This window comes from Eulemur rufifrons, chromosome 4 (genome assembly GCF_041146395.1).
Source record: "Eulemur rufifrons isolate Redbay chromosome 4, OSU_ERuf_1, whole genome shotgun sequence".
Classification (NCBI taxonomy): Eukaryota; Metazoa; Chordata; class Mammalia; order Primates; family Lemuridae; genus Eulemur; species Eulemur rufifrons.
In genome coordinates this window covers 73836516-73853086 of record NC_090986.1, presented here as the reverse complement: position 1 = coordinate 73853086, position 16571 = coordinate 73836516, and the positions used below count along the sequence as shown (strand labels likewise).

General features: G+C 36.4%; 1 protein-coding gene across 12 annotated transcripts in view; it reads right to left on the bottom strand.

Annotated features, from left to right (window-relative positions):
- Positions 1-10462, bottom strand: part of LOC138382764 (NEDD4-binding protein 2-like 2) — a 72890-nt gene extending 62428 nt beyond the window's left edge. For 4 of the 12 annotated variants that reach the window (XM_069467363.1, XM_069467371.1, XM_069467366.1 and 1 more), the window contains exons 1-2: positions 10349-10462; positions 8000-9249 (exon numbers count right to left, since the gene is read on the bottom strand). In XM_069467363.1, coding sequence (XP_069323464.1) covers positions 8000-9249 — 1250 coding nt within the window. In that variant the 5' untranslated portion in view covers positions 10349-10462. Of the gene's footprint in view, positions 1-7999; positions 9250-10283 lie in introns of all 12 variants that reach the window. The other 8 variants (XM_069467362.1, XM_069467365.1, XM_069467368.1 and 5 more) reach the window with 5 other exon arrangements.
- Positions 10463-16571: the final 6109 nt, after the last annotated feature.

Here is a 16571-nt window from a genome sequence, read left to right as displayed (position 1 = left end):
CCAAATTCCATAGGTGCTCAAGTCTCTGACATAAAATGGCTGTTTGCATGTAAACTATGCACATCCTCCTGTATACTTTAAATTATCTCTAGATTACTTATAATACCTAATACAATGTAAATATCAAATAGCTGTTATATTATATTGTTTAAGGAATAATGACAAGAAAAAAGTCTGTACATGTTCAATATAGATGCAATTTCTTTTCTCAAATATTTTCATGGTTGGTTGAATCCATGTGGAACCTACAGATATAGAGGGTCAACAGCATGTTTTATAATAAAAATAAAATCATATGTATCAAAATAAAACAATTTAAAATATGTATTTCCACTTCAGAATTATTGTTCAAATGACTTCAGACAAACCAAATGAAAGTTAATAGTCTGAGTTGTTTGCTTCTTTGGGGGACTGGAGTTGGATTTCTTTTTTAAGCAGCCATGATTTTTCCAAAATATATACATCTAACATATTTGGCATCTTATCTGCTTACACACATAACCTAGAATATAGAAATGCCTTGATATTAGCATTCTAAATCAAAGTTCAATTACCTAAAAGGAGATTTTGATCATAATCCATCTGATACCTAATTATATTCAACAATACCAAAAATCCAGACATCACCTTTCCTAGATACCCAATGCTTCCTTTTTTCCCCTACTCAATTATACTTTACTAGCAGATGATTTTTAAGATGTTAATAATACCATACTTCATGACTATAGTAGTTTTTGTATTCAAGGAATGATTTAAAGTCTCTAGAATTAAAAAAAAAGACAGGGAAGGCACAGTAAATCAATTTATATAATCAAACCACATCAACATCAAACATGAACAAACATCTATGAAGAATATCTTCTTAAATATATAAATCATACCTATAGTGTGTAAGTTTAGCTTGGAAAGAACTTTCCCTCCCAGAAAGCACAGACTATTCATGCATCTTTTTCAAATGCCCTGAATTACTTCAAACTATGAAGCTTTACTTTAGGGACTTTAAAAAGTACCTATATAAATCTAAGGATATCTGATGTTATACTAAACATATGAACCAAAAATAAGTTCCTCAACAACACTAGTATTTTCAAAATTCTCATAGCCAGATTGTATCAGAACTCTCTCAAGCTAAGTCAGGTACTATTAATAAAATGGATCCTCAGAATGTCAAAATTTAGGACCATGAATAAATCAAACATCTAATTTTAAAAAAATCAGGCCAGGCGTGGTGGCTCACACCTGTAATCCTAGCACTACTCTGGAGGACGAGGCCAGAGTATCGCTTGAGCTCAGGAGGTAGAGACCAGCCTGAGGCAAGAGCAAGACCCCATCTCTACCAAAAATAGAAAAAATTAGCCAGCCATGGTGGTGCACACCTGTAGCAACAGATACTCATGAGGTTTAGGCAGGAGGATCACTTGAGCCCAGGAGTTTGAGGTTAATGCAAGCTAGGCTGATGCCACGGTACTCTATCCGGGGCAACAGAGCAAGACACTGTCTCAAAAAAAAAAGAAAAAAGAAAAATCATTTCTGGCCTCAGTGACCACTATTATTTTTTCAAAACAATAGCTATCTTTTGGAGAACCTATTATGTGCCAAACTTTTTGTTTTTTTTTTTAAATAGATGGAGTCTCGCTCTGTTGCACAGGTGGGTCACAAATTCCTGGGCTCAAGCAATCCTCCCACCTCAGGTAGGTAGGACTACAGGCGTGTGCCACTGAACCTGGCTCCAAACATTTTATATACATCTATGCCCTCATTTAATCCTCACAACAACCCTGATAATTTGATATTAAACAAATCTGGGAAGAAAAATAATTTTAGAAGTTAGGCCATCTGAGTTACACAGGTACTAATGGGAGAGCCAATATAAGGCATCTACCTAAGCCCCAAACCAACGGCCTACAGTGATCCCTGCCTTCTGGTAGTCACACCCTTTTATGATATCCTTCCCTGGAGTGTGCTTGGGTTTAGTCACTAGTTTCTACAGAATAGAATACGACACAGGTGATATCACTTCTGAGATTGCAAGAAAAAACGGCGGCTTCTGTCTTAGACTTGGGCTTTCGTGCTTTCTCTCTCACTTTGACAGAAACCAGCAGCCTTGCAAATGGAGAGAGGCCCAAGTAGCAAAGAACTGAGGGAGGCCTTTAGCCAGCAAGGAACTGAGGTCTTCAATGCAATGTAGCTGAGTTCTGTCAACAATCTTGTGAGAGCTCTTAGAAGCAGACCCTTCCCAAATCAAGCTTTCAGACCAGAACCCTGGCCAACACCTTGACCACAGCATTGTTAGTCCTTGAACCAGAGGCACCCAGCTAACCTAATCATACCCAGATTCCTAACCACAGAACCTGTGATGCAACAAATGTTGCTTTTAACTAAGTTTTAGGGTAATATTATATGATCATGAATAACCAATGTACTCTGTGCTTATTATTTCTCACTTAAGGAACAGGTGAACCCTGTTCCCAAAGACAGGCCTACAAGAGAGTTCATTTCCATGGTTTATTTCTTAAATTTTCTAAGAACTGCATATTATTTGCTTTAATACATCCATGTGCATTTAAAAGTGATTTTCAAAAAAAAATCTGAGCATGAACCCTTTACCTCCTTACTGAGTGTCTTTGTATACCCTTACCCTGAAACCACGTTATTACTAGGGCACTTCACTCTCTAAACAGTCCTTGAATTAAGAATAGAGACCTATATAAAGAAATAAATCTTTCCTCTAGAGTTTAAATTGAGATCTCCTCCTCAAAAAGTAGGGAGAGGAAAAAAGAAATCTCTGCCCATTTCTCTTTAAACTATGATACATTTATTAGTTTCTATGGTTGCTACAACAAATTACCACAAACTTGGTAGCTTAAAACAACAGTAATTTGTCTTACAGTTCTGAAAGTCAGTAGCACGAAATCCATTTCACTGGACTAAAAACAAAGTATAGGTAGGCCTGTATTCCTTCTGGAGGAGGCTCTATAGAATGTTTCCTTGCCTTTCCAGCTTTTAAAGGCCAGCTGCACACCTTGGCATACAGGCCCTTCTGCCATCGTCAAAGCCAGCAGAGTCGCATCTTCTCTCCTTTCTGACCTCTGCTTTTGGTCCTTATATCTCTGACTCGGATACTCCTGTCTCCCCCTTATTAAGAACCCTTGTGATTACATTGGGCCCACTCAAATAATCCAGTATAGTCCTCCCATCTCAAAATCTTTAACCTAATCAAATCTGCAGAGTCTCTTTTACTATGCAAGGTAACATACACACAGGTTTTAGGGATTAGAACATGGACATCTTGGGGGGACATTATTCAGCCTACTACAGTAAATATCCACAATAGTTTTATAAAACAGACAAAAACAAAACAAAAATCTGTTTCTTCAAGTCCTCCATTTCTCTCCCACTGTTTTATGCATTCCCTGAAATTATAAAAAAAATTCTACATTTTCTTCTAGTTTTTTTTATGTAGTCTTTTATCCATCTAGAAACTATTTTTGTGAATGATGGTAAGGTAGGGTTTTAAAAATCTTTTTCTATACTGACAATCAAATATCCTATTACCATTTATTGAACGTTTTTACCTACTGATATATTGCAAAGTTCTATAGTAACTTTAGTAAGTTTTTTTTTTTTTTGAGACAGTCTCGCTTTGTTGCCCAGGCTAGAGTGAGTGCCGTGGCGTCAGCCTCGCTCACAGCAACCTCAAACTCCTGGGCTTAAGCGATCCTACCGCCTCAGCCTCCCGAGTAGCTGGGACTACAGGCATGTGCCACCATGCCCGGCTAATTTTTTCTATATATATTTTAGTTGGCCAGATAATTTCTTTCTATTTTTAGTAGAGACGGGGTCTCGCTCTTGCTCAGGTTGGTCTTGAACTCCTGACCTTGAGCGATCCACCCGCCTCGGCCTCCCAGAGTGCTAGGATTACAGGCGTGAGCCACCGCGCCCGGCCTATAGTAAGTTTTTAAATAACTTTTGATAGCTGGTAGGATAACGCTCATCACTTTTTTCAAATTATTTTTATTACATTTACATAACAAATGAACTTTAGAATTTGCTTATCAAAATTCATACAAAAATCCTTTTGGGATCTTGGTTAAAGTTTCACTGAATTTATAAATATATTAGAGGGAGAAGTGACATCTTTACTTGAGTTGTCCTACCCATAAAGACTCTATGGCCAAGCTATGAAAACCTACTACGTCTCTCAGAACCATCAGTAAAAACATCTTGAGCACTTACCACGTTGGAGGCAGTGTGGTTTTAAAATGAACAGGGAAGTTGGGAGTTAGCCCTGGACTTATAAATTTCTAGTACTTACAAGACGTATGATCTGGGATGAATTTACTAAACCATTCTGCATCCTTATCTATAAAATGAGAAATTAAGATCTACCTGCTCTGAGAACAGTGCCTCACACTGTAAGCACTCAACAAATTATAGCTATTATTACTGTAAGAGGGGACATTGGGCAAGCTCCTGGGAATTACAAAGTTGCCAAGCTTAGATCTCTGCTCACAATCCAGATGACTAAACTATATTAATTATAAGGATGACTGTAATTTACCTTAAAATACTTTAGCACAGACAGTGTAAGATCACGTAGATGATTTAAGCTACATCCTAAGCGCAGTTATCCCGATCAAGAAATCATATCCCAAGTTTAGTACAAAGACTCTCCAAAGGTGGCTACAAAAGGTTTTTACAAGTGTCTTTTTATCTCTCATCAACTCCAGACTTCGTGCTAATAATGAAATGGCTTGTTTATGAAGATACACTCTCATTGGTGAAATCAGTACAGTACAAGAAATGTGGATTAATATTTCAAACCCCTACCCCCCTTCCTGCATGAACACGGTATAAGAATCTAGTATAATCTATAATCCACACCCCTCGGAACAACATTCAAGGCTTGATCCCTAAAGGGTCCAGCATCCAATCACGGGGTCAGAGGATTCTGTTTGCCTGATCCCAACTACAATGGTAACAAAATTCTATAATATTCTTGAATTCTACCTCAAATGAACCTTTCATAAAGGTGCTGTCAGGTTCCTAAAAGGACAAAGAGTTGGCACTTTATCATACCTACAAAGGTTGTATGACCTATTTTGCACTGACTTACTCATAAATATTTAAAGTCTGTACTCAGTGTTAGCATTTAGTCTTAAGACATACTTTCATTAAAACCTGGAAGCAAAGTTGTGGGGGAACAACTAAGCCAACCAAATTGGCTTATGTCAATTATCAAGAAATAAAAAGATAATGCTGTCTTATATAGCTTATGCTAAATACAAAGGCAAATACTACATAAATGCAGAAGGAGGATTACTGAGGACTGAGATGATAAACCGAAGTCTCAAAAAGTGGAGACATTTAGGAGAAACGTTAAGTAAACAAATGCCTGAGAACAATGGATGAACAAGCCTGTCTTCTCCTGTAGTAGAGAACAGGTACAAACAAGTCCAAGGGTAGAAAGATTTGACAATGGAGAGGTGGGTAAGGACTAAATGAAGAAAAGGACTTGAACACTTTACCAAAAGAATCTGAACTTTATCAAATCGCCTATACTCATTACCAGATATCAAAACTAAACATCACTATCTTTTAATTTAGGGCTTCAAATTAGCTCCACTCTGATCCACCAATTTTAACCTTTTTTTCCCTTCAAAGCTTGTTTTGAAAGCTACGAAACCATTCCTCACTAGAGAATATGTGGCTTTATATTCAATCCCAAATAACCAACCTCACTTCATGCAAAAGTACTGAGCTATCAGCCAGGTGCTGTGGCTCATGCTTGTAATACTGGCACTTTGGGAGGCCAAGGCAGGAGGATTGCTTGAGGCCAACTCGAGACCAGCCTGGGCAACAAAGCTGGTCATAGGGCAATTCCATCTCCACAAAAAAAAAAAAAATGCGAAAATTAGCCAGACATGGTGGTTTGGGCCTGTAATCCCAGCTACTCAGGTGGATGAGGCAGAGGATTGCTTGAACCCAGAAGTTTAAGGTTGTACTGAGCTATGACGACTCCATTGCACTCCAACCCCAGAAAACAGCACAACACCTTGTCTCCAAAAAAAAAAAAAAAGTGTTGACCTAAAGAAGTACTCCTGCCTCTTTTACCAAGCTCCCTGAAGTCCGTAGTCAGGTATAGGACTATACATCCAATAGATATTAAAGTGAAGACATAGAAAAATACACTATTGTTTTATTCCTAGCTTGAGCTCTGATCTCTTACCAGTTTTTATAACTTCTAAGTCACTTAACCTGAACTATTTCCTTTAGCCTCTGCTCCTTCTATAAAATGAAAATACAACCTATCTCACAACATTTTAAAATACTCCGTAAATTGTAAATAATGATACAAATGATACTTGGTAATACTTATCACCTCCATTCTTATGTCATATACCTATTCCTCAAATACACATATTACAATAATCACCTCTATCATCTCCCACTACAATTATGTCTCCTTGAAATTCTTTTGAATTACCATTACTTTATTCACCTTTAGTTTCAACGTACTCCAATATGTTGTCCCAAATCTAACTTTTCTTTCTTATGTTTCTTCTATATCCACTGTTAGTCAAGTCGTCCTAACTAGCAAACCCCTTCAGCCAATTTCCAAGTTTCAATTTTTTATTTTCTCTGATATTATATCCTAAATCTAGAAGACTGCCCATGTTTGTGAGACAACCCCATTTTACCTTCTATCCTATCTAAAGAATTGAAATTTCATCTCCTCTACAAAATCTTCATTAACGTAAAAGCAATCAAAATGCAAAGACCAAAATTTAAATTAATTCACAAAGATCACAATTTATAATCCAGCTTGAAATCTTTATATCATAAATTAAACCTTTTTTTGGTTTTGTTTGTTTGTTTTGTTTTTTGAGACAGAGTTTTGTTCTGTCTCTGGCGGGCGGCAATCTCAAACTCCTGAGGCTCCTCCCATCTCAGCCTCCCAAGTAGCTGAGACTACAGGCATGGGTCACCGCGCCGACCAACTTTTCTAATATTTCAGTAGAGACAGAGTCTCGCTCTTGCTCAGGCTGGTCTTGAACTCCTGAGCTCAAGAGATCCTCCCGCCTCGGCCTCCTAGAGTCCTAGGAGTGGCATGAGCCTCTGCAACCAGCCTAAACCTTTCTCTGATTTCTGTTTCCTGAAGAAACTTTTATTTAGATTGTTTAGATCATCTTGAAAGTAAATATAAAACACTTCCAAAAGGCTTCCTCGAACTTTTTTTAACCTCAAAAATATCAAATTTTCTTTTTCTCCTTGTCAGGCATAAACCATCCTATATAAACTGCAAATAATTTGTATTGCTTTCTTTATGTTATCTTTCACAACTGCAGAAACGTATATTTTGTTTTAAAATGTAAACAAAATATTTTGTAATACAATAAAACATCACCAGTTCTAACTCCATTCAGATATTGCTCACTTCAAATTCCTCACATTTTATGAAACTAAAAAAAGGTTCCGTGTGCCAATCAATGGTATGAACATGGCACAATGCTTAACACATTCAAAATTCCTTTCCTTCAATTATCTCATTTGGTCTTCAAAATAATTCCAGAAAAATTAAGTAACATTCGTTCCATCATCAGATAGCAAAACTTGCCCAAGATCACAAAGTAAGATAACTGAGTCAAAACCCAAGTCATCTAACACTACGTCCAACTTTTCTTGAATAGCTAACTCAAAAGGGAAGGCCAACACAGTTCTCAAATAGCATTTGCTTCATCACTGTCATAATTATACATGGCACATCTATTTTTAAAGCCCATAGCAGAATCTAAATATAAATACATATGCCCATTCTCCCTGCTTCTGTCAGAAAACATCTTTTCAAATATTTACACTGTCATTTGCCATTCTCAAGTATAACAAATTAAAAACTTTTCTTCTACTAAGAACATGAAAGCATGTCATTGATTACAAATATCATTTATGATGTTTAAATAATGAATTTCCAAGTATTCACTTGGTATTCTTTACTTACCGAGACAATGTTGTTTTCCCAGAACCAGGCAGACCTCTTAAAAGAATAAGTAACTTCTGCAATTTATTTAACTTTTCCTCTTGAAACTGCTGGTTCACAAGCCTGTCTGCTCCATTATGTTTGTCCATAGAAGGATCTTCCCAGTATCTTTCTCTGATTTCACAGAAATCGTTACTCAAACACCCATCGTGCATATTGTAGCCATGTCTAGAGGGATGAATACTACTGCTAGTCTCACTATAGTCAGTATATTCATTGTTCTGATCAAAAGTCAAACAATTCCAGTTAACATTACAACTATTTACATAATATCCATTTTGCATCTGAGAGTCATCTTGGGCTTGAAAAATATTTGACTGTGGATTTTGTGGAGCATTGAATCTTTGAATATTTAAATGATAGTTCAAACTAGGAATAGGAGGACCACGGGGTACTATAAAGGGATGCATTGACTGCCATTCAGGCCTGAAGGAAGGAAATGCAAAGTCACAAAATGTAGGTATTACTTGTCCATTGCAGGGATATTTGCCTGGCTCATTCTCCAAGTTCTGTTGATAACCACAATGTGACTGAAGAGCACTACTAAGATCTTTCTTTTCTTCATCAGATTTTAAGAGATCATTACTATGGCCCTGATAATATGGAATAAATTGTTCCTGAGGAGGTTCAGGTTCCTTACAACTGCTTTCCAAATCATCTTTTTCATTTTCAAGCTCTTCAATTTCTTTGTAAAACTGGAATAATTCATTGTCAATCTCTGATTTTTTAGAGTTAAATTTCTGTTTCTCTTGTCCTCTGTGATTTATACCACTGAGAATGTCTGCCTCATTCCTCCTTTGTTTACATTTCTTTTTCTCAGGGGGTTTGTAAATGGGTCCTATAAATGCTTTACTTGTGCTATATATCTCATCTTCTGTGGATAGTAATGGAGGACTTGCATCCTGTAAAATTCGTGAATCAGTGGATTCAACATTATCTGGTCTATTACCAGGCATCTCATCATGCAAAGGTCTCAGCAAATGTGTAGTGTTGGTTTTGTCCTCCTGAGAAGAACTATGTCCTCTGACATCAATGATGGTCACAGGAACCCAATCATTTCCAGTTTTCCCTTGGATTCTGTGAAAATCAGCACTACCATGATGGGGGAAAACATAAGCCTCTGAAGTTGACTTCAATTTTTTATAGAGTGGTTCACCTGTTACTTCTTCCTTAGGTCCCAAGAATTTAGCTTCAATTTCACGATAAGGCATCTGAGGAGTAAATAAATCATACAATTATTAGCTCATATTTAAAACATCTAAACAAAAGTTTCTTCATAAACAAAAAGTTAGAAAAAGACATTTAAATTTGTGATATAAACATTTAATGGTAACACCTTCCCAAAATACTACAGTCAAACTGTAATTTTATAATTACTTATTAAAGTACTCTCATAACATGATTTATAGGAGAGATCTCACTGAAGTAAATATCCTTTTTTAAAAAATATACTTCATCTTTAATCTAAATGATCCATTTCTGAATTTAGAGAATTTAAAAAATTTAAGTTTAGAAAGTTGAATCAATAATATTTATTTTGATGATACAGATACACAACTGTGTATTTAGAAGGAAAGTAAAACTGCTAGCCACGTTAATACATATCCGAACTGGCTGCGCTACATTGCATTCTAAATGTCTTCTCACTTAAAACCACCCTTTTTGGAGTAAATGGTTCCAATTCCCAAACCTCTGACAACCAATCTCCTTAGCATCCAAATGTTAGATTAACTGAAATGTCAGTCTTTGTGGGCCCTTCTTCTGTGAGTAATTAGTGTAAATGTGGTTCCCAAATGGGTGTAGCGCCTTAATTTAGAAAGAAAAAAAAAGAAACAACTGTGAAGAACCCCATCCTCCCGGAAACAGCTCCTCTCCTCAGCCAACTCTCAGCTTCTCATTTCTTCATTCGAAATGTGTCAGAAAAGTCCCGACGAAGAGCAAAAGGGCTGCGTTAACACAGTATGGCCTAAAAACACCCTCACCCCCTTGCCTCCTGACCTCCAAAGAGGGCTGCCTGGGCAAAACTGCGTCACCCAGTTTCTTTGTCCCAACGAAGACAGGTTCAGGTCCCGTCTAGGAATTCTGGAGGTCTCGGAGGCTCAAAGGTTCACTCCAGCTTCTAAGTTTACAGCTAATAATCTAAGGGGTCCAGCCAAACCAGCCAGAACCCGAGTCGCTAATAGAAGAAGTAACCGAAAAACGACTCCACCACCCCACCCTCATCTAAAATGGGGTGTCTACTCACCTTACTCTACAGCTCTGCATCGACCTTTACCTCCCAATAAAACCTTCTCCTAGAAAGACACAAACCTTTGTGAAGGTGAAAGGAAAGCCAAGACCAGCCCCTAAACGGAGATCTGGAGAAACTAAGAGCCCAGCCCTCAGGATCTGAGAAACAAGCCGCACCTCCGTACGCAAGATGGCGGCCACCTCACAGTTACTCAGGCAGGAATTACCGATTCGCGCCACGCATTGTGGGAATTGAAGTCCGGTGTTCACGCCAGTGCTGTAAACCTCACTGCATGGAGACTTGGTCTCCCAGAATCCACTGCGTGGTATACACGCCAATCTGGCAACAAAAGTAGACCGGAAGTAGTTCCTAGATCTGGAACAGGAGCTATGTATAATAGAAACACCAACTTTGGCTAAAAAAAGCAGCGACCTCCTCTGGTGTTCACCGCTGAAGGTAAAGAGAACACGGGAACCTGGCGTTCCGATATAAAATCATAAGCCGCTCTCTAGTGCATGATTTTTCGGCTTTCCAGAAGACAAAAAAATCAGCTGACTTTTCAAATGGGACTCAATATTTGGTATCGCAGTGTGTTTGCCATGGTTTCAAACGAAGACCACGAAGCATTAATTTTAGGCTCATACTCTTCTGAAGGAGAGAATCACTGCATGTGTTATGGGGCTGGAGGTGGGGGCGATAACAGATAAAAATCCGAGAAAAACCATTTAGTGTCATGTCGCTGTTTTGGTTTTATAAATATAGGCCAATTACTGAACGTTTCCATTAAAAGAGTGAATAAGTGAAAAGCGAGCGCTGGGTAAGAATAAGTGTTATGTGGCTGTTAAATTAAAAATAAATACAAACCGAACAACTGGTAATCCTCAACTCAGGGCCCCTTTTTACTTCCTGGCGCCTCTCCACCCTCCTTAGACTGGCTCCCCGCACGCCCTTTTCTTTTGGGTTCCTGAAAGGGAAACTGCTCATCTCTTCATATTTAAATAATTCTTTCTGTGGGTATGACCCTTTCCCACTCCCAACATGATATCGTTTTAATTTATAAATATAATAGTTAAAATCACAGTCTGGAACATATGTATTTGATTATTTAACTAAAAGCTTTGTGACCCAGAGTGTGCACCAAAGCAATTCACCCCCTTAAAGAGAAAGATTGCAAATTCCCACTACGACTTTTGTCTGTTTCCTCATGATTAGATTCAAGTCATGCATCCTCTTTTGAAATAACCACATAAATGAGACTGTGGCCTTCTCAGGATATTATATCAAGAGGCACAGGATGTCTATCTGTTCATTATAAAATGATATTAATCTTTAATCCCATCAAGATATTTTCCAGTTCCTCCTCAGTATATTTTCCCCCTTGCAACTAATAAGTAATCTGTGCGGTGATACTTTGAGACCAAGCAAATATCCTGCTCCTAGTCAAACTTTGCCTTATGGTTCAGATTCTATGAATCTTGGGTTTTTTTCCAACTCCTTCTATAGAGAAGAGCCCTGCTAATTTATTTATTTGTTGACTATCAGTATAAATTTATGGATTCCTTTTTGTTCAAGGAGTTATAATCCATTTCTGTTCTTACGTATTTATTGTTAATAGACTATTTTTAAGACAGTTTTAGATGCACAGAAAAACTGAGCAGAGGGTACAGAGTTCCCAGGTACCCCTCCCACACACAACTTAATTATTGTTATATATCCATTATATATTAGTTATATAACTTCTTTGTTATTCAGATTTTCTTAGTTTTTACCTATTGTCCTTTCTGTTCCATGATTCAATCCAGGATACCACCTTACATTTAGTTCTCATGTTTCCTTAGTCTCCTTTTGGCTATGATAATTTTTTGGACTTTGCTTGTTTTTGATAACCATGACAATTTTGAGGAAAACTCGTCTGGTATCTTGTAGCATGTCTTTCTATTGGGATTTCTCTGTTGTTTTTCTCATGATTAGACTGGAGTTACGGGTTTTGGGGAGAAAGAAAGACTACAGAGGTAAAATGTCATTTTCATCTAATCATCGCAAGGGCTTATATTACCAACATGATTTATGATTATTGATGTTGAACTTAATTGCCTGGCTGAAGTAGTGTTTGTCAGGTTTCTACATTATACAGTTACTATTTTTCCCCTTTTCCATACTATACTCTTGGAAGAAAGTAACTGTGCATAGATCACATACTGGGAGAGGGAAGTGCTATGGTCTGAATGTCCCCCAAAATTCGTGTGTTGAAACCTAATTGCCAATGTGATAGTATTAATAAGTGGGGCTTTTAGGAAGTGATTAAGTCATGATAATGGAGCTCTTGGGAATGGCATTAAGGCCTTTACAAAGGAATCTTCACACAACAGTCAGCCTTCTTGCCCTACTTTCTTCTGAGATGTCAGAACATAGAAACAAGGCACCATCCTGGAGGCTGACAGCAGTCCTCACCAGTCACCAATGCAGTGCCTTGATTTTGGACTTCCCAGCCTCCATGACTGTTTGAAATAAATTTCTATTCTTTATAAATTACTCAGTCTGTTATATTTTGTTACAGCAGCACAAAGAGACTAAGACAGGGAATATGCTCCACCTCCTTTAGTGTAGAGTATTATAGAGGAGAAAAAATCTTTTGCCTCTACCCTTCTAGGTTCTCAGCTGGGGCTCTGTAACAAAAGTATACAAATTAATATAAGTGTTATGTAACATGGAAGCCTTCATAAGGATATGAAGACCCCCCCCAAATAGTTAAACTTGAGTGTTTTATACTAAATTTGATGAAGACAGGAGTCATGGAAAAATGTGAAAGGACAAAGGGAGTATGAGCTAACTGTACTAAACTGGGGGTAACTTAGCAAGCCCTGTTTGTTTAGATTCCTCTTGACATCCCTCCATTTTCAGAAATAAGAATGTTCCTTTCCTCCAGGTATAGGGAGAACACCTTTCACATCAGAATCTTGTGACCTATCTTAGGGGAAGGTCAAAGATCCCTTCCTGCTCCTTTCATTTCTCAAATTTCTTCAGCTTAAAACATCCCGTATGCCAAGATTGCACCATAAACTAATAAATGAATTCAGTAAAGTTGCAAGGTACAAAATCAACACACAAAAATCAGTAGCATTTCTATACACTAACAATGAACTATTAGAAAAAGAAATCATGAAAGTAATCCCATTTATAATAGCTACCAAAAAATAAATAAATAAAATAATTAAGAATACATTTACCCAAGGAGGTGAAAGCTCTGTACACTGAAAACTATAAAACATTGATGAAGGAAATTGAGCAGAAATTAAGGAGAAAGATATTCCATGTTAATGGATTGGAGGAATTAATATTGTTAACATGTCCATACTGCCCAAAGCAATCTACAGATTCAATGCAATCCCTATCCAAATTACAATGATATTTTTCACAGAAATTGCAAGAACAGTCCTAAAATTCACATGGAACCACAAAAAAGCCCAAATATCCAAAGCAATCTTGAGCAAAAAAAGCAAAACCAGAGGCATCATACCAATTGATTTCAAAATCTACTACAAAGCTATAGTAATCAAAACAGCATGGTACTGGCCTAAAAACAGACTCATAGACCAATGGAACAAAATGGAGAACACACATACAAATCCACACATTTATAATCAGCTCATTTTCAACAGAGGCATCAAGAACATACGATGGGGATATGGCCATTTCTTCTATAACTGGTGTTGGGAAAACTAGATATCCACATGTAGAAAATGAAATTAGACCCTCATCTCACACCATCTAATAAAATCAACTCAAAATGAATTAATGACTTAAATGTAAGGCCTGAAATGGTAAAACTACTGGAAGAAAACAGGACAATAGCTCCTTGATGTTGGTCTGAGCAGGGATTTTTTTTTTTTTTTTTTTTTTTGGTACAACTCCACAAGCACAGGCAACAAAAGCAAAAATAGACAAATGGGGTTACATCAAGCTAAAAAGCATCTATGCAGCATAGAAAACAACAGCATGAAGAAACAACCTAAAGAGTAAGAGAAAATATTTGTAAGACATATATCTGACAACAGGCTAATATCCCAAATATATTTAGAACTCAAATAATGCAAAAGTAAGAAAACAAATAACCCAATTAAAAATGGGCAGACATTTTATATGACTAGACATTTCTCAGAAGAAGACATACAAATGTTCAACAGGTATATGAAAAAAATGCTCAACACCAATAATCATCAGGGAAATGCAAATATAAACAGCAATGAGATAATCACCTCACACCTGTTGTAATGGCTACTATCAAAAAGACAAAAGATAATAAGAGTTGGCAAGGAGGTGGAGAAACTCCTGAGCTCAGGTGATCCTCCCATGTCGGCCTCTCAGTGTGCCAGGATTACAGGCATGAGCCACCGTACCCAGCCTGTGTGATATTTGTAAAATTGGGATTGCACTATGAATTCATAAATTAACTTAAAGGAGAACTGATATATGGGTAATATTGACACATCCTAACAAACAATAGAAGTATTTCTATTCGTTCAAGTCTATTTTTGTGTCTTTCAGGAACATTTTAGTTTCCTTCACACAGGATTTGAACATTTATTGTTAAGTTTATTCCTAAGTTTTCCTAAGTATTTTATCTTTAAAAATTTATGACGTTTTTCTTTCATTGTATCTTCAAACTAGTTATTTGTGTAAGTTAAGGCTGTTGATTTTTTCATTTTAATTTCACGTTCTACCATCTTACTGAATTATTTTATTGTTTGAGTGAGTTTTAGCATTGATTCTCTAGGTCTTAACAGGTATGCCATCATGTCATCTGTAAACAGAGGTTGTTTTCCTTTTCTTCTTCTCCATTTTCAATTCTTACACTTCTAATTGACATCTCTTGTGACATCTCATCTCTAATTGACATCTTTACTTTGGCTAAAAAGTCCAGCACAATATAAAAATGGAGATAGTGGTCATCTTTGCCTTGTTCCTGACCTTGATGGAAATGTCTTTAGTGCTTCTTCATTAATTAAAATCTGGCTTTTGGATTGAGCTATATATTTATTTTATCATGTTAGGAAGTATCTAGCCATTCCTATTTTCTCAGTAGTTTTTATTAGGAATGACTGTTGAATTTTGTTAGTGTTTTGCTGTAACTAGATATTGATATGGTAAATTATGTTAATATTTCTTAATATTAAGCAATCGTTTCATTCTTAGTATAAATCCTCTTTGGTCATTATATTTTCTAAATTAATATTGGAGATTGTTTAGGATTTTTTATTTATATGTAATTTATTTATGTGTAATACTGGTTTATAATTTTCCCTCTTTTTTTTAATCATTTCATCAGGTTTAGGTCTCAATGTTATACTTGAAGTGGTAAATTTCCCCTGTGCAACTATCTGAGCCTAGTGTTTTATGTGGAGTATTTCCTTGGCAATGTTCTTTATTTTTTTCTATTGAAATTGGTAATTTTTCTATGTTTACATAATCAACTTTGGTAAACTATATTTTTTCTGTGAAATTATTCACTTATCTAGGTTTTCAAATTTATTTATATACAGAAGTATAATACAATCTCTTATGTTTTAATTTCCTCTGTGTCAATAGTTATTCTGCCTTGTCATTTCTTCTTGTACATTTGTACTCTCTTCCTCTTTTTCCTCATTAAATTAGCTAGTGATTTCTCTAATTTGTTGATTTTTTTCAAAGAACTCAGGCTTTAGTTTTAAATGTTATCTATTGTTTTCATTCTTAACTCATTAATTTCTGCTTTTATTTTTATTATTTTCTCCCTAGAGCCTTCATTTGGTTTACATTATAGTTCTTTTTTATAGCTTTTTGAGTTGGCTAGTTAAATTCATTTATTTTCATTCTAAAAAACTTTACTGGTGTGTTTAAGGCTATGAATTATCTTCTGATCACTACTTTAAATGTATTCTACCTTGACAAGGTGATGCACACCTGTAGTCCCAGCTCCTCAGGAGGCTGAGGCAGGGTGATCGTTTGAGCCCAGAGGCTACAATGCACTCAGCCCGGGCAACATAGGAGACCCTGTCTCTAAAAAAAAAAAAAATTATTACATATATTCTGATGTTTTTCCATAGATTCATATTGCTTTTCATAATTTATATAATTTCTGTTTGCATTTACCAAGGAGTTTTTTAATTGGAGTTTTTAAAATTTCTGGGAAGAAGAATTTTTTTAAACTTCATTTTTAATTTCTATTTTTATTACAAAATGATTACAGAGCACTGTGTGAGACAAAGTAGCAAACATAAGAAGCCATGTTTGCTCATTTCTGCTTTAACCCCTGACTTTGTGACA